Source organism: Moschus berezovskii, chromosome 6, assembly GCF_049115385.1.
Source record: "Moschus berezovskii isolate FMDL1 chromosome 6, NW_MosBer_1.0, whole genome shotgun sequence".
In the NCBI taxonomy this organism is placed as follows: Eukaryota; Metazoa; Chordata; class Mammalia; order Artiodactyla; family Moschidae; genus Moschus; species Moschus berezovskii.
This window is the reverse complement of record NC_142465.1, coordinates 75,888,794-75,912,332: the sequence shown is the minus strand read 5'-3', so window position 1 is coordinate 75,912,332 and position 23,539 is coordinate 75,888,794. Positions and strand designations below refer to the sequence as shown.

General features: G+C 43.3%; 1 protein-coding gene across 2 annotated transcripts in view; it reads left to right on the top strand.

Annotated features, from left to right (window-relative positions):
- BPIFC (BPI fold containing family C) overlaps positions 1-23,539 on the top strand; it is a 50,137-nt gene that overhangs the window by 141 nt on the left and 26,457 nt on the right. For both annotated transcript variants that reach the window (XM_055396208.2, XM_055396207.2), the window contains exons 2-7: positions 10,160-10,290; positions 11,872-11,992; positions 18,772-18,900; positions 20,875-21,030; positions 21,151-21,214; positions 23,278-23,338. In XM_055396208.2, the coding sequence (XP_055252183.2) occupies positions 10,161-10,290; positions 11,872-11,992; positions 18,772-18,900; positions 20,875-21,030; positions 21,151-21,214; positions 23,278-23,338 (661 nt within the window). In that variant the 5' untranslated portion in view covers position 10,160. The remainder of the gene's footprint in view (positions 1-10,159; positions 10,291-11,871; positions 11,993-18,771; positions 18,901-20,874; positions 21,031-21,150; positions 21,215-23,277; positions 23,339-23,539) is intronic.

The following is a 23,539-nucleotide window of genomic DNA, read 5'->3' as shown; positions in this document are numbered from 1 at the left end:
AAGACTGAGCCAACTTGAATCTGGAACCACCTTCAAGTCTCTGCCAGGGCACAGTGTCCCAGCGGGAACTACCCCCTTGCTGGAGATGACCCAGATCTGGTAGGACACCTTGAACAGCCAGCCGTCACATATCCTGAATTATTTTGGTCTGCCTAGCTTTTTCTATGCTTTATTTCTTTACATCACTCAGCCCACCCAGAAAACTGAACAGCTCTAAGATAGAAATGAGAGTTGGTTTAGACTATATGTCTAGTTCTGCATCTTTCAAAAGTGGGGCTCAGTAGTTTGGACTTCTATTTTTGCCTCCATTCCAGTAGGGAACCCAGCATAGTGGCAGGAAATTCTAACTTGTCTCTCGACTGGTGTGGTTAAGACTAAGGAACTTCAGTGACTCTGTGCTTTGGGATCAGGTCTTAAACCACAACAGTGAACTGGATCCTGCTGAGCAAACAGCCTTCCCATCTACTGAATTTTGTAACTCTTTTGTGTTAAGTATGGAGTTTGGGGGAACAGAGGTGGGGAGACTTGGGGTAAATTTTCAAGGCCCTTGTTATTAGAGATCTTGGTATAAAATCAAACGTGTGGGCTGAATCCCTTCAAATATTCTTCAAGTCTGCCTATATTCCATACCTGTTGATTTAAACTTCTTACCAATTTTGTTATCTGTCTTAACCATTAGGTTGGAATATTCTTATAGACTAGGCTTCTTTAAACCAATTGAACTTAATTTCTCAAACTTTGCCTTTATTTTAAAGGCTACACATTTCATTCACTCAATACACCTTTTAATTTTTCCAGAGTCTGCCAAAGCTCTCTTTCATGAGCAGTAATGATAAGTTGATATTTCTCAGGACTTTCCTAAGTCGTATGTGAGTTTTCTTATTTCTAGTCATCAGAATGGCTCAGGCAAAAGCCATTTAATTTAGAAGTATTACTCTGTCTGGACTTTGGTATGGAAATGTAATGCCTTCTGAGGGTTTGAGTATTGGAAAGAAGAATTCCTCAGAAGCAAAAAAAAAAACAGGTAACTTGCCGGCAGGTTTTTAAATCATCCTGGATCCCTTCTTTTAACAGGCAACTCACCCTGTCCTTACTTGTCAGCCAAATTACCTAACCTTTTAGGAGTCATCTCCTTGTTTGACAAGGTTCCATTCCATCCCTGCCCGTAAATTATCATCCTAACCAAACAATTCAACTGAAAGTTACATACAATCTATTCTTTTATAGCCCAGTAATTTTACTTACTCATAAAACTTCGAGAGGAAAAATATGTGTTTTCTACATGCAACTTCGAATTCCTAAATCTCCGTCAAAGTAGACCACTTCAGAAACTTCCTTGAACCAAGAAGTGAAAACAGGTTTTTTTGGCTGCTGGAAGGAAATTTAAAACTCCATTTGTGCCCAAGAAAATACAAATGGATTTGCACTTTGATACTTGAAAATTTCCAGACACTTAATGAATCTTTCCACATAAAAGATGGCATCAAGCAACCCCTCTTTAAAATTCCCAGATAAAAATGAAAAGTGTAGTAATATCAAGTCATTAAATGAAAAAAAAATCATAAATACTAGAATTAGGAGCCAGAAGAACAGGTATGATCCCCAAGAGTCTGACTTACTCTGGGATCTTGGACAGGTCATTTGAACTCTCTTAGCTTCTGTGTCCACATGTCTAAAATGGCAGAAGTATACTAGTGTTGCGAGTTTTGTGAATGGTGAAGAAATATAAATTTATCATTTTAATTTCTCTTCCAGTCACAAGTAATATCTCTGCTTTGGTTTATTGTGGTTTTTCACTGTAGAAATGGAGAACTATTTATATGATGGCTTGGTTTTCTCATTGTTTTCAACCTTTTCTAGAACTTTCCTTAGCTAACAAAAATCTTGTAAGCCAGTTGGTTAGTAAGTTAGCAAATATTTATTGAGGTCCTACTATATACCAGGCAGAGATAATTTCTGCCTTACTTTGCATATATCTAATGGGTATAGACTTTTTGGTCTAACATTCATTTCTTTCCACTATTATGAAAACTTTTCCTCGTTTAAAAAAAAATCCGTCTCTGGGAGGGGACATATGTATACCTAAGGCTGATTCATGTTGATGTTTGGCAGAAAACAACAAAATTTTGTGAAGCAATTATCATCCTTCAATTAAAAATAAATTAATTTTAAAAATCCCTCTCTTACAATAACCTATAATGGAAAATAACCATATACATATATGCTCATGCTCAGTTGCTAAGTCATATCTGACTCTTTGTGACCCCATGGACTATAGTCTGCCAGGCTCCTCTGTCCATGGGATTCTCCCAGCAAGGATACTGGAGTGAGTAGTCATGCCCTCCTCCAGAGGATCTTCCCAACCCAGAGATTGAACCTGAGTCTCCTGCATTGGCACAGTACACACATATATATGTGTGTGTGCATCTGTGTGTGTGTGTGTCTGTGTATGATATATATATGTCATATATATATATACATACACATATATACAGTCCATGGGGTTCCAAAAAGCTGGACACAACTGAAGTGACTGAGCAGACACATATATATATATATATATATATATGCACATATAAATATAGCTGAATTGCTATGCACACAATATTGTAAATCAACTATACTTCAATAAAAAAACTCTCTTATGCCTGCCTAGGCATGACTCATCCATTTACAATTCTTTGCTTACAGTGAAGGAATAAAGGGATGGAGCAAAAGCAAAACCAATACCCAGTTGTGGATGTGACCGATGATAGAAGCAAGGTCCGGTGCTGTAAAGAGCAATATTGCATAGGAACCTGGAATGTTAGGTCCATGAATCAAGGCAAACTGGAAGTGGTCAAACAGGAGATGGCAAGAGTGAACATACACGTTCTAGGAATCAGTGAATTAAAATGGACTGGAATGGGTGAATTTAACTCAGATGACCATTACATCTACTACTGTGGGCAGGAATCCCTTAGAAGAAATGGAGTAGCAATCATGGTCAACGAACGAGTCCGAAATGCAGTACTTGGATGCAATCTTAAAAACGACAGAATGATTTCTGTTCGTTTCCAAGGCAAACCATTCAATATTACAGTAATCCAGGCCTATGCCCCTACCAGTAATGCTGAAGAAGCCGAAGTTGAACGGTTCTATGAAGACCTACAAAATCTTTTAGAACAAACACCCAAAAAAGATGTCCTTTTCATTATAGGGGACTGGAATGCAAAAGTAGGAAGTCAAGAAACACCTGGAGTAACAGGCAAATTTGGCCTTGGAGCACGGAATGAAGCAGGGCAAAGGCTAATAGAGTTTTGTCAAGAGAACGCACTGGTCATAGCAAACACCCTCTTCCAACAACACAAGAGAAGACTCTACACATGGACATCACCAGATGGTCAACACCGAAATCAGATTGATTATATTCTTTGCAGCCAAAGATGGAGAAACTGTATACAGTTAGCGAAAACAAGACCAGGAGCTGACTGTGGCTCAGATCATGAACTCCTTATTGCTAAATTCAGACTTTAATTGAAGAAAGTAGGGAAAACCACTAGACCATTCAGATATGACCTAAATCAAATCCCTTATGATTATACAGTGGAAGTGAGAAATAGATTTAAGGGACTAGATCTGATAGATAGAGTGCCCGATGAACTCTGGACGGAGGTTCGTGACATTGTACAGGAGACAGGGACCAAGACCATCCCCATGGAAAAGAAATGCAAAAGAGCGAAATGGCTGTCTGAGGAGGCCTTACAAATAGCTGTGAAAAGAAGAGAAGCGAAAAGCAAAGGAGAAAAGGAAAGATATAAGCATCTGAATGCAGAGTTCCAAAGAATAGCAAGGAGAGATAAGAAAGCCTTCCTCAGTGATCAATGCAAAGAAATAGAGGAAAACAACAGAATAGGAAAAACAAGAGATCTCTTCAAGAAAATTAGAGATTCCAAGAGAACATTTCATGCAAAGATGGGCTCGATAAAGGACAGAAATGGTAGGGACCTAACAGAAGCAGAAGATATTAAGAAGAGGTGGCAAGAATACACAGAAGAACTGTACAAAAAAGATCTTCACGACCAAGATAGTCATGATAACGTGATCACTGACCTAGAGCCAGACATCTTGGAATGTGAAGTCAAGTGGGCCTTAGAAAGCATCACTACGAACAAAGCTAGTGGAGGTGATGGAATTCCAGTTGAGCTATTTCAAATCTTGAAAGATGATGCTGTGAAAGTGCTGCACTCAATATGCCAGCAGATTTGGAAAACTCAGCAGTGGCCACAGGACTGGAAAAGGTCAGTCTTCATTCCAATTCCAAAGAAAGGCAATGCCAAAGAATGCTCAAACTACCGCACAATTGCACTCATCTCACACGCTAGTAAAGTCATGCTCAAAATTCTCCAAGCCAGGCTTCAGCAATATGTGAACCGTGAACTCCCAGATGTTCAGGCAGGTTTTAGAAAAGGCAGAGGCACCAGAGATCAAATTGCCAACATCCGCTGGATCATGCAGAAAGCAAGAGAGTTTCAGAAAAACATCTATTTCTGCTTCATTGACTATGCCAAAGCCTTTGACTGTGTGGATCACAGTAAACTGTGGAACATTCTGAAAGAGATGGGAATCCCAGACCACCTCACCTGCCTCTTGAGAAACCTGTATGCAGGTCAGGAAGCAACAGTCAGAACTGGACATGGAACAACAGACTGGTTCCAAATAGGAAAAGGAGTGCGTCAAGGCTGTATATTGTCACCTTGCTTATTTAACTTATATGCAGAGTACATCATGAGGAACGCTGGGCTGGAAGAAGCACAAGCTGGAATCAAGATTGCTGGGAGAAATATCAATAATCTCAGATATGCAGATGACACCACCCTTATGGCAGAAAGTGAAGAGGAACTCAAAAGCCTCTTGTTGAAAGTGAAAGAGGAGAGTGAAAAGGTTGGCTTGAAGCTCAACATTCAGAAAACGAAGATCATGGCATCTGGTCCCATCACTTCATGGGAAATAGATGGAAAAACAGTGGAAACAGTGTCAGACTTTATTTTTTTGGGCTCCAAAATCACTGCAGATGCTGATTGCAGCCAGGAAATTAAAAGACGCTTACTCCTTGGAAGGAAAGTTATGACCAACCTTGATAGTATATTGAAAAGCAGAGACATTACTTTGCCAACCAAGGTCCGTCTAGTCAAGGCTATGGTTTTTCCCGTGGTCATGTATGGATGTGAGAGTTGGACTGTGAAGAAAGCTGATCGCCGAAGAATTGATGCTTTTGAACTGTGGTGTTGGAGAAGACTCTTGAGAGTCCCTTGGACTGCCAGGAGATCCAACCAGTCCATTCTAAGGGAGATCAGTCCTGGGTGTTCATTGGAAGGACTGATGCTAAAGCTGAAGCTGCAATACTTTGGCCACCTCATGCGACGAGTTGACTCACTGGAAAAGACTCTGATGCTGGGAAAGGTTGGGGGTGGGAGGAGAAGGGGACGACGGAGAATGAGATGGCTGGATGGCATCACCGACTCTGTGGACATGAATTTGAGTGAACTCCGAGAGTTGGTGATGGACAGGGAGGCCTGGCGTGCTGTGATTCATGGGGTCGCGGAGAGTCGGACACGACTGAGCGACTGAACAGAACTGAACTGAACTGAACACATCAATTTGGCTTTATCCTCTGTTAAAATGTGGAAATACTTCTACACCAATTGGTAAATAGCCACTAATCCAAGCCCAGGGGTGTTCCTCTTACTCCCATTGTCCCATCCATCTCTACCTATCCCTCTCTCAAGGACCCCTGGACCACTCCTAGGATAGCTAAAGGATCAAGGAAGGCCTAGGATAGATGGCGTGCTATGCGTGTATAGTTGCTCAGTAGTGTCCAACTGGACCTAACGCCTGCATCCACCCTGAGTATAAGATGCTGTTGATATCATCCTGCCTCCCAGAACATGGAGAGCCTCACACTCATTTATCCCACTCCTCATATTTCCCCCAACCCTCAGACTACTCATTGCTTGACCAGAGAGACCTTTTTCTCCTGCCGGAATTCCTTCTCCCCGCTCTCGGTCCTCTGTGCTTTCCTTAGTGTTGTCTTCACCCTAACCTCCCTCAAGCTGCACCCCTGGCCCTGCCCCCTGCACTGTCCAGTTTCTTTCTGTAGCTTGTCCTTTACTACCAAGACCAATTCCATACAGCTGAGACACCACACTGAATGCATAAGGTCATAGCAGTTTTAAAATATTGAAATACCTCGGTATCTAACAGCAAATAGTCACTACTCTGGGTCCCCCACCCCACCCCTCAGTATACCCACACTGGCCACTCCTCCAAGACTTCCTCTGTCCCACCCATGATCCAGGACCTAACCTCCCCAGCCCTGCTCTAGAACTGTGGCCAGCATCTGTTCTAATGGATGAATATGCTCTGCTAGTGTTTAAATGCTTTAAACACCTCTGCAAAGAGCTATAATAAAATGTAGAGTGAAATAAATCCTATTTCTTTTAGTTGTTTGTGGCTAGAGGTATCCATCTTCACTGCTATGTAATAGTCCACTGTGTAAATAAACTTCAGTGTACATGCATTCTGCTAGGAACATCTATGTTGTGTTCAACTCTCTGCTGGGCTCACTTTGCTCTTTTGGACATTTTGGCACCTGACTCACGTGGGCAGGGGTTCTTTTGAGTGTGTTCCTAGAAGAATACAGTATGTCGTATTCAAGGAAAAAATAAAGGCTATTTCTTTGCTTATGATTCATTGATTCCCTTTATCAGTACTTATCAATCACTCACTGTGTCCAACACACTGAGGGAGCCAGGCTCTGAAACCTCCAAACCAGACAAGGCCTTTGCCCTCACAGCGCTTATATTCTGATAGATGAGACAGACAATAAGGAAAAAAAGGAAATATAGGCACATGAATAAATGTATATTTTGACTGAGGGTTCAGAAAGAAATGAGATTAACTTAGGGAAGTCATAAATGGCTTTAGAAGGAAGACTGTGATTACAATGAACCCTAAGGATGCACAGACTTTTTGTAGGCTAAGTAAAGGGCAACAGCCTAAATGTGGGTATTAATCAGGAAACATGGGGTGAGTTTGGGGCTTCCTCAGTGGCTCAATGGTAAAGAAGCCGCCTGCAATGAGAGCGACGTAGGTTTGATCCCTGGGTTGGAAAGATCCCCTGGAGAAGGAAACGGCAAGCCAGTCCAGTGTTCTTGTTTGGAGAATCCCATGGACAGAGGAACCTGGCGGGCTACAGTCCATGGGGTCACAAAGAGTTGGACATGACTTAGTGACTGAACAACAACAGTGGGGTGAGTTTGGGAGCTTCTCTGGACAAGGGATATACAGATCAGCTGACCAATGTAAGCAGGCTGACTGAACCAGCCTCTTCTCATACCTGAAGGTGGATTTATGCAATACAGAACAGACAAATCAAGACTCTAATTCTCGATCTCATGGCCCTCTAGCAAAATGCCCCCAATGAGTATTCACCAATCTGAGCATAAGCCCATTGCATGAGTGGGGAAGCTTGTTCACTGGACAGAATGCCAGTCCCAGGGGTGAGAGGAGCAGCCCAACTTTCTCTGTCACCAAGCTTGATACACTAGTGTGGGGTTTTCCTGGAACATTGTCTGCTGGTCCCACAGAGGCTGGTATATAGCTCCAGAGGGCACCCTTTCTAATTTCACATGAAAGCCCAACATAAGACAGCAGTAGCCCTACTCGGACACTCCCTCCCCTGGTCAGACTGCTGTGCTCCTATCAGATAAATTCTCTGGAACTCCCCTTTGTCTCCTTCACCACATTCCCATTTCTATGGTCTTAGCCAAGGGCACACACAAATATTTGTTTTCTTTGTTGTTGTTCAGTCACCAAGACATGTCCGACTCTTTGCAACCCCATGAACTGTAGCCCACCAGGCTTCTCTGTCCATGGAATTCTCCAGGCAAGAACACTGGAGTGGATTGCCATTCCCTCCTCCAGAAGATCTTCCCAACCCAAGTCTTGAACCCCGGTCTCTTACATCACAGAGAGATTCTTTACCACTTGAGCTATAGGAAAGTCCTTTGTTTATCTTGGCCAAGCACAGATACTCTCTCTCTCTCTCTCTCTCTCTCACACACACACACACACACACATACACCCCTTACAGTGACCTTCCCCTTTATCTGGGCTGCTCCTGAATCCCAGCCCGTCTGGGGTCCTTCCCTGCCCCAAATGGCCTGACTCCTCCCTCTGTCTAAATACACAGCTCCTACAACTTCCTCTTCCCTGACCACCCCCTCAAGTGCTTCCCTGACTAGTTTCATGTTTGTGTGTTAACTCCATGGGTATCTGTGAGAATACAGGAATGACAGGTCCCCCAGCTTGTAAACTCCCAGAACTAGAAACAAGGCCTGTAAATGCATTACTCACGCTACTGTCAGAAGAAACCTGTATCACTCATGTTGTTGCTACCTCTGCTTCATTCATCAAAAAAATGGAGTGATGTTAATTCACTGAATCCATTAATTCAGTAAGTGTACATCGAACATTTGGTCTATGTCAAGCACTAGCAAGATAACAGTGAATAAGATGTGGCCTTTCTCCTTGGAGAAGATGTTTAGTAAGTTTTTTCATGTGTCTTTTATGTGCCAGGTATTGTGCTAGACTGACTGTACATATGAAAATCAAGGACTGTACCGAGTACTGTGGGACCTCCAAAGGCATGCCTGGCCCACTTCATGGTCTCAAGGAAGAGACAAGCCATTCATTCATTCATTCAATCAATATGTGCCTACTGGATGCCAGTCACTGTTCAAGGTGCTGAAGTGATGAAGTCTTTCAAGTCTTTTAAGTCCATGAAGTCTTAAAATTCTAGTAGGAGAGACAGAAAATAAACAAGTAACTGGAAACTATGCTAGGTGATGACTAGTGCTTTGGAGAAAAATGCAGCAAGGGAGGCATGGGGAATATCGAGGTCATAGGGGAGTTTGTTTCATTTAGACAGGTTAGGAAAGGCTTCATTGAGATAACATTGAAATACCTGAAGAAAGTGAAAGGCCCAGCCACGTGGTTTCTGGAAGGTGTCTCTGCCAGGCAGAGGGAACAACAAGTGTAAAGACCTGAGATCCAGGCGGCTTAGAGTGATCAAGAAAGATCAAGTCAGCCAGTGGGGCTGGATCCAGATGAGCCAGGTATGTCTATGAAGGAAAGTCAAGGAAGAGGTAGAGGTGTGGGCAGGGCAGGGCCTTGCATCTGGTAGAAGGGCTTTGGATTTTATGCTGAGTAAGATGAGGAACCAGTTTAACAGGATGGGGGCAGAAGTGACAAGACCTGACTTGAGAATTTTTCCCAGAAGAAGAAAACTTGAGAAGTTTTCCCAAAAGGAACTGTGGAGTTGGCCCTGAAGGATGCATTCACCAGACAGATGTGGGTATGCGACCCAAAAGTAGAGACAGAAAGAGATGTATGTGCATGTATGTTTATATTGGGAGGGTTAAAGACAAAGCCCTCGATTGTGAGAGAACTGACAAACTGAAGAATAGCAAATAGCTCAGTGTGGACAGCTCAGAGCACTACCCCCACTCAGATAGGAGAGGAGGGTCAGGAGCACGGAAGAAGTCCGGAACCAGTTATTAAAAGCCTTGATTGCCACACGAAGTGCTTAAACCTGTTTGTCCTACGGGCAAGGGAGAGTCAACAAGGATCTTAAAGCAGATTAAGTGGTTGTCTCACATCCACTGAGGCCACCTTTCCAAACTCCTGACTCATTTGTTCTAGAACTCAAGAATTCCTCCATCCCACTTCCATATCCAAAGCAGATCCTTCCCAAGACATACCCAAGTTGTTACATTTGCTGTGAGACTCTTGTATTGCATTGCGTTATATCTTACTGTGCTATAATCATCTGTATATTTATGTCTGATTCACCCACTATTCTGTGGAAAGCAAAGTTCAGAGGCCACACATGGGTCATCTCTACATCTTCAGCACCTGGAACACATTCTGGTGTGTTCAATAAATGATCACTGGATGGATGGTTAGATGGATGGATGGATGGAATGAGTGAATGAGTTCGTTCTGGAAGTAACAAACTGGAAAATAAGCAATGAAAATAAGAAAACCTAGAAACGCTAGGTTGGATTGGGCAATGAGAAAGCATAATAAAGGAACTCTAAATGTTGGCTAATTGCAGAATGTGTACAAAGATGGCCCACGTCCAAGTCCTCTGGGGATGTTTTCTCCTGTGGAATCTCTACATCTCATCTGCTCAGGCCATTTACCCTGGAATCAAGGCGAGGGCTACTCAGCGGGCCCTGGACTACGGTGAGTTGGATGCTTTCAGAAGCCAGGCTGTACTCACCTCCCAAGTGGAGTCTTTGACCCAAATCCAGAAGCTCATATTGGGGTATCTCATGACTGAGACAAGATCGGCAGTGGGCTGATCCAGAGACGGTAAGAAGGCTGAGGGGAAAGTGTTGCTAGAAAAATAATCCTCTTGACAATAGGCATATCTAAATACAGCCACAGACTCATATTCCACCCCCACCTCTCTTTCCCCTGCACACAGTGAGCATCTTAGGGCGTATAAAGCGCTTGGAACAGAATCTTGCAATAGCAAATTCCTAATGAAGATTACCTACTTTATTTTCACGTGTGTGAACAGATACCTCCAGAGTTGCTGACATCCCTGTGCTATAGATGAGCAAAGTGAAGGACATGGAGATTTTGTAACTTGCAGCATCACACAGCTAGTGAGCCAAAGTGTTGAGATTCAAACCCAAGCTGTCTGCGAGTGCTTTTGGTTCCATCTTTCTATCCTTTACCTCTGTCTTTATATCTCCATAATACTATGCTATTCACAGTATTATAGAGGATAAATCTGCTCTTCTTAATTTCCAACAAGAATAGAAAAGTGGAAATGCTTAAGCTAAAATGAAAGGAATGAAAACAAAGCTTCCTCCTTGAGAAGGTTAAAATGAAGATCATTCTTCGTTATTGTGTGAATTACTTTTCTCAAGCATTCTGATGGGCAGGAGGGCTCTATTTCTCCATAAGCTCAGAGAAGCATGTTCTGTGGTGCTATTATATAAAGATGGGCTTATTCCAGAATTAAACAAAAGCAGTGGTTACTCAATTCTGGGAGGTGCTGGTATCCTTTGAGAATAAGATGAAAATGTGAACCCTCTTCCCTGAAAAATTAGATGGACACACACACACACACCCCTCACAATATTTTATTAGAATTTTAGGGGGTTGAAGAGTTCCTAACAGTCCAAGGATCTCAGATCCAAAATTCCTGAATTTAAAGAATCTTGGAGAGAAGGAGGGCAGCGTACTATAATTTTCTGGAACTGGTCATCAGGCACAAACTCTGGAGTCAAATATGTTCTCCCCCAGTTCTTAGCTGTGTGACTTAGGCAAGAATTAACCTCTTTGAGGCTCAGTTTCTTCATCTTCAGAACAAGATAATAATGATACTTTACATTTTTCCTAACACTGTCCTGTGTTAATATTCTCATGCTGTTAGCTCTGGGGTCTCGGACAATCTCAGTAGCCTCTCTGAGGACTAGTGTTTTCTTCTACAAAGTGAGGACCATAATATCCACCTTGTAAGAATCTTGTTTTCTAAGTATCTAGGAGCATTATTTTACTTAATAAATTTCACTTACATGTTTAATATTATGCCATCATCATCTTTTTTATCAATAAACATTTTCTGGGGCTTCCCTGGCAATCCAGTGGTTAAGGCTCTGTACTTCCAACGCAGAGGACTTAGGTTTGATCCCTAGTTGGGGAACTAAGATCCCACATGCCACACGGAGTGACCAAAAAAAACAAACAGTTTAAAAAGCCCAATTAAACTTTTTAATTAAAAAATAATCATATTATTTGGTTGCTTCATAGCTGTTCAAGCTGGAATGGAGATGATTGAACAAATGGCCAAGGAAAGAAAGATCCCAGATTTAAAAGGTTCTGAGTCTCTTGAATTTCTGAAAATCGATTATGTGAACTACAATTTTACCAAGTAAGTAAAAGAGAAGAACGTTTTTAGCAGTGAAATTAATCTTTAAAATCTCAAGGTTGTGGCTATGCCACCATGAGTCCTGGTGTAATACCAGGACAGAGGAGAAGGTAAGCAACCTTTGGTAACAGGTTTATCAGATGACTCACCCAAGCGAGAGGGGTCATGGAGTTGACCAAGCGCATGGTATTTGGGTCAGAACACATGGGGCCAAGTCACCTCTCTGCTGCACGCTTGTTGTGTGCCCCTGACACATCTGCTCGGAGTCTCAATGTCCTCTCCTCATCCCTAAAATAAGAATTGTAACTGAATGTAGATGCTAGGTGTGGCCACCTTGTCCCCAGGATTCTAAATGAAATTCTTGTTTGTCCCATTGATTACCCCCATAAACCTGGATGCAGGGTTCAATCTCAGTTCCGTAATCTACTCTCATCAATTCTTATCTTACTTTAGTAAAGTTTAGTCAAGATGTCAGAGGTCATAGGAATGGGTTATAAGGCACATGGGCTTCTGCCCTCTTGCTCTCTAGACGTCCCCTCCTTTTTTGGAGCAATGTAGGTTTCTTCCCCTGCTTTCATGCGTAGCAGTTCCACCCACTCCTGAGTACCAAAGAATCTTTCTAAATGCTTTTCCAAGTAATTTTTCTTTCCAATAAACTGCTTTTCCTAACAAGAATTCTGGTGGCAGTTACAATCTTTTCTACCACATTACAGCAATTAAATCAAATGTCAAAATCAGTAAACAGTAAAAGTTAGATGTTATAACAAATGTGAAGATACTTCATAGAATCTGAAGCTGCCGAACATGGATTAGTTTGATAGACTTAATGATAGTGTAAGACCATCAATGTAAGAACAACAGAATTGCCACATTGATCCAGATCCTTGTTTCACCCAACACAGAGTTTTGAGGTTATACTGTTATCCTCCCTCTTACACTGAGGGGACCCCAACTGAGTCCTTCTCTTGCCCAGTGCTGCTCATGTCAGCTGAGACCAGGCTCAGCAAAGCAGAGCAGAAATGTTATTCATCAATCAAGGAATGGAGGAGGAGAGCCCGCACTCTGAAGACACATTCTCCCCATGGGAGGAAAGTGGGGGATTCTTAAAGGGTGGGTAGGAGGCAGGTGCAGCATCAGAAACTGGGGGAAAGGGCAGAGACTTTCAGGAGTAGTGCTGCTTGCATGGTGCCTTGCACGCAGCACTATTTGTGCCCAGAGAGGTACAAGTCCACCTGCTGTGGCAGAGATCTTAACAGGGCAATGAGCCAGCGGCAACTTTCGGACACATCTAGATTTACTTGACACAGACGCTGTTCTTGCACTTAGGCTGCAACCAGTTCAAGGCATTGAGTGGCGGGTTTCCTTTGAGGTATAACTGATAATCTTTAATAATCATCAGGTGTTTTGGAATGAGAATAGAAATAGTTTAAAGCAGAGATCTCTCAGTTCCCTGGTGTGTCTATGTGTGATAGCACGAATTAGGAGTAAGGTTTGGCTGTATATAACAGAAAATTAGAGCGACTTAGATGAACTAGGGTTTCATTTTTGTCTCACAAATAATAAGCTCTAATGAAGCAACAGAAGAATTCTGTTGAAGCCCCACAGTTTCATCGGAATACAACTGTCTTATATTTTTCTCCTCCCCCATCCTTAACTCTGCCTCTGGCCTCAGTTGCCTTGTGGTCTAATATGGCAGATGCTCCACAGTTAGTCATTCAATGGCAACCCATTCCAGTATTCTTGCCTGGAGAATCCCATGGACAGAGAAGCTTGGCCAGCTATAGTCCATGGGGTCACAAGAGTCTGACACTACTTAGTGACTAAACCACCACCACAGCACCACAGCCATCCAACAAGGGTTTGTTGGGCACCTACAGTGTACTAAGGCTTTGTTCTAGGCATAGGATATACTGCAGAGAATGACACAGATATGCTGTTAGTGTCCAGTGAGAGAGATGAGCATTAAATATATATTTATAAAACTAATGATTTAATTGCACTGATGATAATGCCACAGCAGAAAAATCCAGGGTGATTCCCATAATATAAAGTGAAGTTAAAGATGAGGAGAAACAGGTATTCTCATGCATTGCTAGTGGGAGCAGATAAACTGGGACAATAATTTCAGATCTGGCTATCCAAACAGGAGCTGCTGGCCTCATTGGACTATTGAGCCCTTAAGATATGACTGGTACAGCTGAGAACTGTATTTTTTATTTTTTTCAGCTGAAAATTTATCAACTCTAAATACAGTCAAGTATTTTTGATGAAGGGCTTCCCTGGTGGCTCAAACAGTAAAGAATCCACTTGCAATGCATGAGTTCAGTTCATTACAGTTCAGTCGCTCAGTCGTGTCCGACTCTCTGCAACCCCATGAATCACAGCACGCCAGACCTCCCTGTCCATCACCAACTCCCGGACTTCACCCAAACTCATGTCCATAGAGTCGGTGATGCCATCCAGCCATCTCATTCTCTGTCGTCCCCTTCTCCTCCCGCCCCCAACCTTTCCCAGCATCAGAGTCTTTTCCAGTGAATCAACTCGTCGCATGAGGTGGCCAAAGTATTGCAGTTTCAGCTTTAGCATCAGTCCCTCCAATGAACACCCAGGATTGATCTCCTCTAGAATGGACTGGTTGGATCTCCTTGCAGTCCAAGGGACTCTCAAGAGTCTTCTCCAGCACCACAGTTCAAAAGCATCAATTCTTCGGCGATCAGCCTTCTTCATAGTCCAACTCTCACATCCATACATGACCACTGGAAAAACCATAGCCTTGACTAGATGGACCTTGGTTGGCAAAGTAATGTCTCTGCTTTTTAGTATACTATCTAGGTTGGTCATAACTTTCCTTCCAAGGAGTAAGCGTCTTTTAATTTCATGGCAACAATCAGCATCTGCAGTGATTTTGGAGCCCAAAAAAACAAAGTCTGACACTGTTTCCCCATCTATTTCCCATGAAGTGATGGGACCAGATGCCATGATCTTCGTTTTCTGAATGTTGAGCTTCAAGCCAACCTTTTCACTCTCCTCTTTCACTTTCATAAAGAGGCTCTTTAGTTCCTCTTCACTTTCTGCCATAAGGACAGTGTCATCTGCATATCTGAGGTTATTGATATTTCTCCCGGCAATCTTGATTCCAGCTTGTGCTTCTTCCAGCCCAGCATTCCTCATGATGTACTCTGCATAAAAGTTAAATAAGCAGGGTGACAATATACAACCTTGACGTACTCCTTTTCCTATTTGGAACCAGTCTGTTGTTCCATGTCCAGTTCTAACTGTTGCTTCCTGACCTGCATACAGGTTTCTCAAGAGGCAGGTCAGGTGGTCTGGGATTCCCATCTCTTTCAGAATGTTCCACAGTTTATTATGATCCACACAGTCAAAGGCTTTGGCATAGTCAATGAAGCAGAAATAGATGTTTTTCTGGAACTCTCTTGCTTTCTGCATGATCCAGCGGATGTTGGCAATTTGATCTCTGGTGCCTCTGCCTTTTCTAAAACCTGCTTGAACATCTGGGAGTTCACGGTTCATATATTGCTGAAGCCTGGCTTGGAGAATTTTGAGCATGACTTTACTAGCGTGTGAGATGAGTGCAATTGTGCGGTAGTTTGAGCATTCTTTGGCATTGCCTTTCTTTGGAATTGGAATGAAGACTGACCTTTTCCAGTCCTGTGGCCACTGCTGAGTTTTCCAAATTTGCTGGCATATTGAGTGCAGCACTTTCACAGCATCATCTTTCAAGATTTGAAATAGCTCAACTGGAATTCCATCACCTCCACTAGCTTTGTTCGTAGTGATGCTTTCTAAGGCCCACTTGACTTCGCATTCCAAGATGTCTGGCTCTAGGTCAGTGATCATGTTATCGTGACTATCTTGCTCGTGAAGATCTTTTTTGTACAGTTCTTTGTATTCTTGCCACCTCTTCTTAATATCTTCTGCTTCTGTTAGGTCCCTACCATTTCTGTCCTTTATCGAGCCCATCTTTGCATGAAATGTTCCCTTGGAATCTCTAATTTTCTTGAAGAGATCTCTTGTTTTTCCTGTTCTGTTGTTTTCCTCTATTTCTTTGCATTGATCACTGAGGAAGGCTTTCTTATCTCTCCTCTGCATTCAGATGCTTATATCTTACCTTTTCTCCTTTGCTTTTCGCTTCTCTTCTTTTCACAGCTATTTGTAAGGCCTCCCCAGGCAGCCATTTTGCTTTTTTGCATTTCTTTTCCATGGGGATGGTCTTGGTCCCTGTCTCCTTTACAATGTCACGAACCTCCGTCCAGAGTTCATCAGGCACTCTATCTATCAGCTCTAGTCCCTTAAATCTATTTCTCACTTCCACTGTATAATCATAAGGGATTTGATTTAGGTCATATCTGAATGGTCTAGTGGTTTCCCCTGCTTTCTTCAATTTAAGTCTGAATTTGGCAATAAGGAGTTCATGATCTGAGCCACAGTCCAATTCCTGGGTCAGGAAGATCCCCTGGAGAAGGGAATTGCAACCCACTCCAGTATTCTTGCCTGGAGAATTCCATGGACAGAGGAGCCCGGTGGGCTACAGTCCATGGGGTTGCAAAGAGTTAGACACGACTTAGCGACTAAACAACAAAAGGTTCTTGATGAAAATTCAGTATCTAGGTTGAAGTATATCATGAGTATGAAGCATGTCATATTTTGAAGGCTTATTTTCTAGAAAGGAAAATAAGGTATCTCATTTATTGGTTACATGTTGAAAAGATAATATTTCCCTTTTTAATACTACTAGATAATGTTAAACTACATATATGGCTCACATTGTGTTTCTATCAGGAAGAGTGCTATTTTAGGAGATGATTTGCAAGGATATTTTCAGGTGTGCTCTTTGACCCAACAATTCCATGTCTCCTCCCTAAAGAAGCATATACACAAACAGCATAAATGAGGATGTTCACTGTGGCATTGTCTATAATAGAGAGATACGCAAACATCCTAGATGTTCAAACACAAAGCAATGATTATTTTTTAATCCACAGCTTGGATTACTCTGTAGCAATTATAAAGAATGAGTTAGACCTATATGTATCAAAATGAAAATATTTCCAAGATACAATAGTCTCTACCATTGTCTTCCCACAGTGATACTCAGGACATTTGACAGAGAATAGATAGAAAATGATGCCAAAAAGAGGAAATAATGAATAATCATTTCTTTTTGACTGTCACTTTATAAAATTTTCCCTAATCTTAGTTCATAACAATGCTTTCTTCTGTGCAACAGTTATATACAGATGATCTCATTTGTCTTCCCAGCCTTCCCATGAGACACTCTTCTTTTGAGTGATTGACTGGAAGAGTTTAAGTGTCTTCGCTAAGGCCATACAGCTAGCAGAAAACTTGGCTCCAAGCTGAGTGTCCTTTGCATGATACCTATAGTGCTATAGCTTAGTGGTTAAGAGGCCTCATGACAGTTGGAGGCTTCCAGGTCTAGTTCTACCACTTATGTATGACTTCAGCCAAGTTTCTCATCTTTTCATCACTGAATGGCAGATTACAAAATCAGCAGTGGCCTCCTAGGATTATGGGGAGGGTTAAGATGAGCTAATGCATATAAAGTGCTTACTCCAGTACCGAAGCAGGTAGCACTTGCTCAGTCAATGGTCATAATCATAACTTATCACAAGGCACATGGCCATCGAACTATGTTGCATGCCACCTACTGCCTCTAATTACCTGTGTGACCAGTGACCACTCAGAGAATCCTTAGAAGGAGTTCATGCTATAAAGTAAGTTTCTCAACTAGGGAAGATACTGTACACATAAGAGGGCGTTTGGAAGGAAGGCAGGCTGTTTACTGTCCTGATGATTGTGAGGGAGGGGGAACTATTGGCATTTAGTTGGTCCATATGCCAAATATCCTGCCAACAGTCCTCTACAAAAAAATAGTTGTCCCATCCAAAACATGAATGTTCCCCCCATTGAGAAACACTGGAACAGCTGAGGGGAAAGATCCTGATGGCAATGTTCTGTCTAATTAAAAAAGGAGACTGATTACTTGAAAATTTGCTTCTAAACCTGCTCATTTCTCCCCTCCACTAGATACAAGGGGCTTCCTGCCAAGGGTCTGAATGGAATTAGGAAGCAGTGCCCTGAGGCTGCCGGAGAAGGCAATGGCAAGCCACTCCAGTACTATTGCCTAGAAAATCCCATGGATGGAGGAGCCTGGTAGGCTGTAGTCCATGGGGTCGCTAAGGGTAGGACACGACTGAGGGACTTCACTTTCACTTTTCACTTTCACACATTGGAGAAGGAAATGGCAACCCACTCCAGTGTTCTTGCCTGGAGAATCCCAGGGACAGGGGAGCCTGGTGGGCTTCGTCTATGGGGTCACACAGAGTTGGACATGACTGAAGTGACTTAGCAGCAGCAGCAGCAGCCCTGAGGCTGCAGTGCAGACCTGAGGGTCCTTCCTCTGCCTACAAGCAAGCATTAGTCACTCAGTCATGTCTGACTCTTTGTGATCCCATAGACTGTAGCCCACCAGGCTCCTCGGTCCATGGGATTGTCCAGGCAAGAGTACTTGAGTGGGTTGCCAGTTACTTCTCCAGGGGAGTCTTCCAGACCCAGGGATTGAACTGGGTCTCCTGCATTGCAGGCAGATTCTTTACCATCTGAGCCACCAGGGAAGCCCCCTTCCTCTATAGGAATTCACAATTGCCTGTTCCTTCAGGAGTTCCACAACTGCATTTTGGGTTTTGCCTTACTGAAATATGTGCTATAAGAGTTGCACTAATTCTTCTGTTTCTTGTTTATAGCATAAAAATCAATGCCTTTTCATTTCCAAATACTTCACTCGCCTTTGTTCCTGGTGTTGGAATCAGGGCTCTGACCAACCATGGAACTACCAACATCAGCACAGACTGGGAGGTCAAGTCTCCACTTTTGTGAGTATTCCACCGAAAAGTCTGCTGCTATTTTGGGGGGAAATGGTCAAAAAATAAAAACTGTATATGTTTGCCAATGTATTGGACATTAGACTTCTTTCCCTCAATGGTTAACTGTTGGGGGAGTGTGTAATTTCCTTGGTTCTGTCTCCCCACAGCAAAAATTTGAAGTGAAGGATGGACCAGTGTTACAGCTTGGTTACAGCTCAGTTTAAATGGCAGACCCGTGTTACAGCTTGGTTACAGCTCAGTTTTATCTGGCAAGCAAAGGAATATACATCCTAGAGGTGTGAGGGCAGGATGACCCAAAAGAAGCAAAGAGAAGAGAAGAGAGAGGCTCAATTTTGGCTCCTATTTTTATGTTTTTTCTCCTCCCCCTGAGCCTGCCTTATGTAAATTGGGCTAGCCAGGAGGGCTGTTTGTTTCACTTGATGTTTTCACTCTGGTCTTCAAACCTTACTCTGTTCTATTTTTGCAGGCTTTTTCCTTTCTTTGTCTTTTAACCACCGCTATTTTGGACTCCTTTTTCCTATTCTAACTACCTAACATTAACCATCTTTCTCAAGTGCATTCTTCAAGGAGAGATTTAAAACAGAATATCTTTTCTGGGAACAAGGGAGAGGGGCCTGAAAAGCATCAGTGTGCCATTTAAGGTTTCCTGCTGGGAGGGATTGGGGGCAGGAGCAGAAGGGGACGACAGAGAATGAGATGGCTGGATGGCATCACCAACTCGATGGACATGAGTTTGAGTGAACTCTGGGAGTTGGTGATGGACAGGGAGGCCTGGTGTGCTGTGATTCATGGGGTCACAAAGAGTCGGACATGACTGAGCGACTGAACTGAACTGAACTGAAGAGCTAGAAGTCCCTGATTGTTAGAGGCATGGATGTGAGCTTAACATTTCAGAGTCCCCGTGAATCACCATCTGACCTTGAGCTAGTCTTTGAACATGCTTCCCTAACTGTAAGGGCAACTGCTGAGAAATAAGCCTTCCTACCTCATAAGGGGGTTGGAGGAGGGTAGTCAGCTTGAGCCCGATTCTCCCTCTACCAAAAGGCCTTTGCATTCTTCTATAGAAAGAAAGGATCAAATTCAAGGTACGCTTACAAACTGACTTAACACTTAAACTTATGTGAAAGTCACTATCATGAGTGTAATGTTTAGGTCTGCCTTGTTTGCTGCCCCAGGATAACACATTCATTCACCCATTTGGTTGTTCAACATCCGTTTATTGAGTGCCTACTGCATCCATTTACAAATGCTACTGAATACCACTCATCTCCCTCTCAAGAACTCTAGTCTTATAGACAACATGCTGCTGCTGCTGCTAAGTCACCTCAGTCGTGTCCGACTCTGCGCGACCCCATAGACGGCAGCCCACCAGGCTCCCCCGTCCCTGGGATTCTCCAGGCAAGAACAGCATAAAAATGACATTTTCCCTCATAAGAAGCAGATATTCATGTATTATTCATTTCCTTGCTGACTTATCAAGCATAGATTGAGTGCTTATTCTCTGTCAGGCCACAAGGTAAATCTTGGGACCTGGAGATGAACTTCATCAAGGAGTTCACAGTTGACATCTAAGTGTCGCCTTCCCATCTTGATGCCCCTCCTAAATAAGCTGTGGCAACTTTACCCCTGTGTTCTCCCTCCAAACAAGCTTCATATAGAATTGTGGTTAATATTAAAACATGCCCAACCACGATTAGGGCCAGAGCACTCAGGATGAAATACCTACAAGGTCCCTAAATCTGTCACCATTCACATATTTGTTACTTCATTTGTTCAGTAAATATCCATTCAGCTCCACTCCTATCTGTTCTAAGTGCCAGGAATCCAGGGGTGATGATGTTCCTGCCCTCCTGGGGCTTACTGCCTATGGGTAAGCCCTCCTATGGGTGTAGATTCAGAGGAACAAGACCCATCTCCACCCCTGCCCAGGCTTGGGTAACCTTGCACTTTTTCTCTCAATAGCCAAGACACAGGAGCAGCTGACCTGTTTCTCTCTGGGGTCTATTTCACTGGTATAGTTGTCCTGTCCCGAAATGACTTTGGTCACCCGATCCTGAAGCTCCAAGATTGCTATGCTCAAGTGAGCCATGCCGACGTCTCGTTTTCTGGAGAGCTCAGGTGAGCGAGGGCACCCTGGTCGGTGGCCAGGCTGTGGCTAGATTCTCAGGTGGCTCCTAGGGGTGGTTATTAACTGACAGATATGATTGTGTATAAGCCTTAAATTTTTTTTTTTCCTAGTGTCCTATATAACTCCTTTGCTGAGCCCATGGAGAAACCCATTTTAAAGAAATTAAATGAAATGGTAAGTCCTTAAAGATTATCCAGCCACAGTGACATGCTGTCAGCAGTGGTTCTACCATGCTTTGATGAACTCTGAGCCAATAAACCTTGCCTGAGCACCAACTGTGTGCTAAGCAACCCCCAAGGCATTTTCACAAACATTACCCTTTGCAGTTTAACAGTTTCTCAAGTGCCTGCTATGTGCCAAATACTATGATTGGTGCTAGAGATATAGAGATAAACAGCACTACCTCCTTTAAATCCTCACCTCAGGGTGGGCAAACAATAAAAAAGATTGGTTTATTGTGTGCCTACTGAGTGCCCAGCACTAGACTAGAGTCTGTTGGGGATATGAAAAAGGAATAAGCTCATCTGTTTAGGAAAACCCAGTTCAGACTTGTGAAACTAACTGAATAAGTACTTGAATCTTGTACATACCTATATGATCCTTAGATTGAACTGAAGGGGTTCAGGGAAATGGAAAAATTAAATAAATAGATCCTGGAAGTATCCTGGGAGATATTTTTGGAGACTGCAGGACTTGAACTTGGCCTTGAATTACAGGAAGGATTTGAATAGGTAAGGAATGGGAGAAAAGAATGGATATTTCCAGCCAAGTGAAATAGGATAAGTTAAGGTGACTTCCTGATTCCAGAAGTCAGCATTTGAAGAAGGAAAAGATGGAATTGGTGGCAAGCCCTCTTTCCAATCCTGACAGTATCTTCCCTGAACACTTCACATGTTTCTGGAGAGACAAAGAGAGGGGTGAGGAGGACAGGGAAAAGAAAGGAGATTCATCTCTGGAAAAGAGGGGCATTGCTGAATTCAATGCTCAGAAGGCAGGAGGTGCATGGTGAACGTTGATGAGGAAATCGACACACAGAAATATTAAGCAACTTGTCCAACAAGGCTGCCCGGCTGGCCCAAGGATGCTGAAGCTTTCCTATCTTTCTCCATCCTGACCTGAAATTTGCTGAGTGCCAGCGAATGTGCATATTAAAAAGTGGCTGGGAAAGAGTGCTGTCACCTTAAGAGACCCCACCCTTGCTCATCCATCGTTCGAAACAAGTCATGGTCCTTTGGCCTCCAACAAGAAGCCAATAGTTAAGCTTGCCTGGAGTTTGATATGACATAGAGCTCATAGTTGCTTTGCTTCTAGGGTTCCCTCGTATTACTGAAAAAGGACAGGAGTGCTCCGACCACAGTGGTCTAGCCATGTCAGACCAGATTTCAAATCCTGCTGATTTACTTGCTCACCTTCTCTAAGCTTCAGTTTTCCCATCTGTAAATAAAGGATGGTAGTGCCTGCCTCTCAGGACTGTAGTGAAGACAAGAAGACAAAATGAGGTTAACAGTTGCTAACATTTATTGAATGATTATGACATAGCGATGCAATTATCATCCACATGTTGCAGATGAGGGGACTGAGGCAAAAGAGTACAAGGAAATTGCCAAGGCATCCAACCCCAGGTAGCCAGTCTCCTGAGCCTCTGCTCATAACCCCCACAATGAGTGTTCAGCACATGCCTAGCACATGGCACCCACCTTGATATTTTTCCTCCTTCCTACAGATGTGCTTGGGAGTGATTCAAGATCGCTTTCTGATTCCAAAAGGGGTTCTGATCTAATCTAAATAGATGTCTGATCAAATGAGCTCTCAAAGCAGCCCAGCGAGGAAGTCAAGTCCCTGCTCTAACTCTCCCAGGGCAGGGCCTGGCATGCTGACAGTGGAAGCGAGAGGCAGGGACATCCCTGCCGTCAGGAGAGGCTCAGCAGGTTCCCCAGGTGTCACAGCACATGGACTGCGCACACGTCCTGTTGTGCCGCAGGAAGGAAAGCCAAGAGCTCGTTTTGTGATGGGGCAAGCTGGGTGTAGTCCCAGTTGCTCTGAAGATGAGCCAGCATTCAATGCACACCACCCACTCATTAGGAACTTGAGGCCCATGGACATCAACTTATTTAAGGGAAAGTCCAAAGGGAGAAGGTCTTCTCACTGAAAGGCCTTTGTGGGCAGGGTCTAGGCCCTGAAACAGAGATGTCCAGTACAATGTGATAACCTGCATTTTTTTTCCCTTTTACGGCCAGCTCTGTCCCATTATCACGGGTGAGGTGGAGGCACTGAATGCCAATCTCAGCATGCTGGAGGGTGAGTCCTAGAGCCATCTCTTCCGGGTGCTTCTTCTCCCACCCCACACTCAGTTGCTCTCCAGGTGGGCTTTGCTCCAGCTCTCCTGTCTGCTTTCCCCTCTGCAAACTAGTGCCACTGCAGGAAAGGGCATGCGGGGACTGACCTGAGTGTGTAGGGCCTGCTCTTTTCTGCTGGTTAGCTAGCTTCACTGCAGGAGGA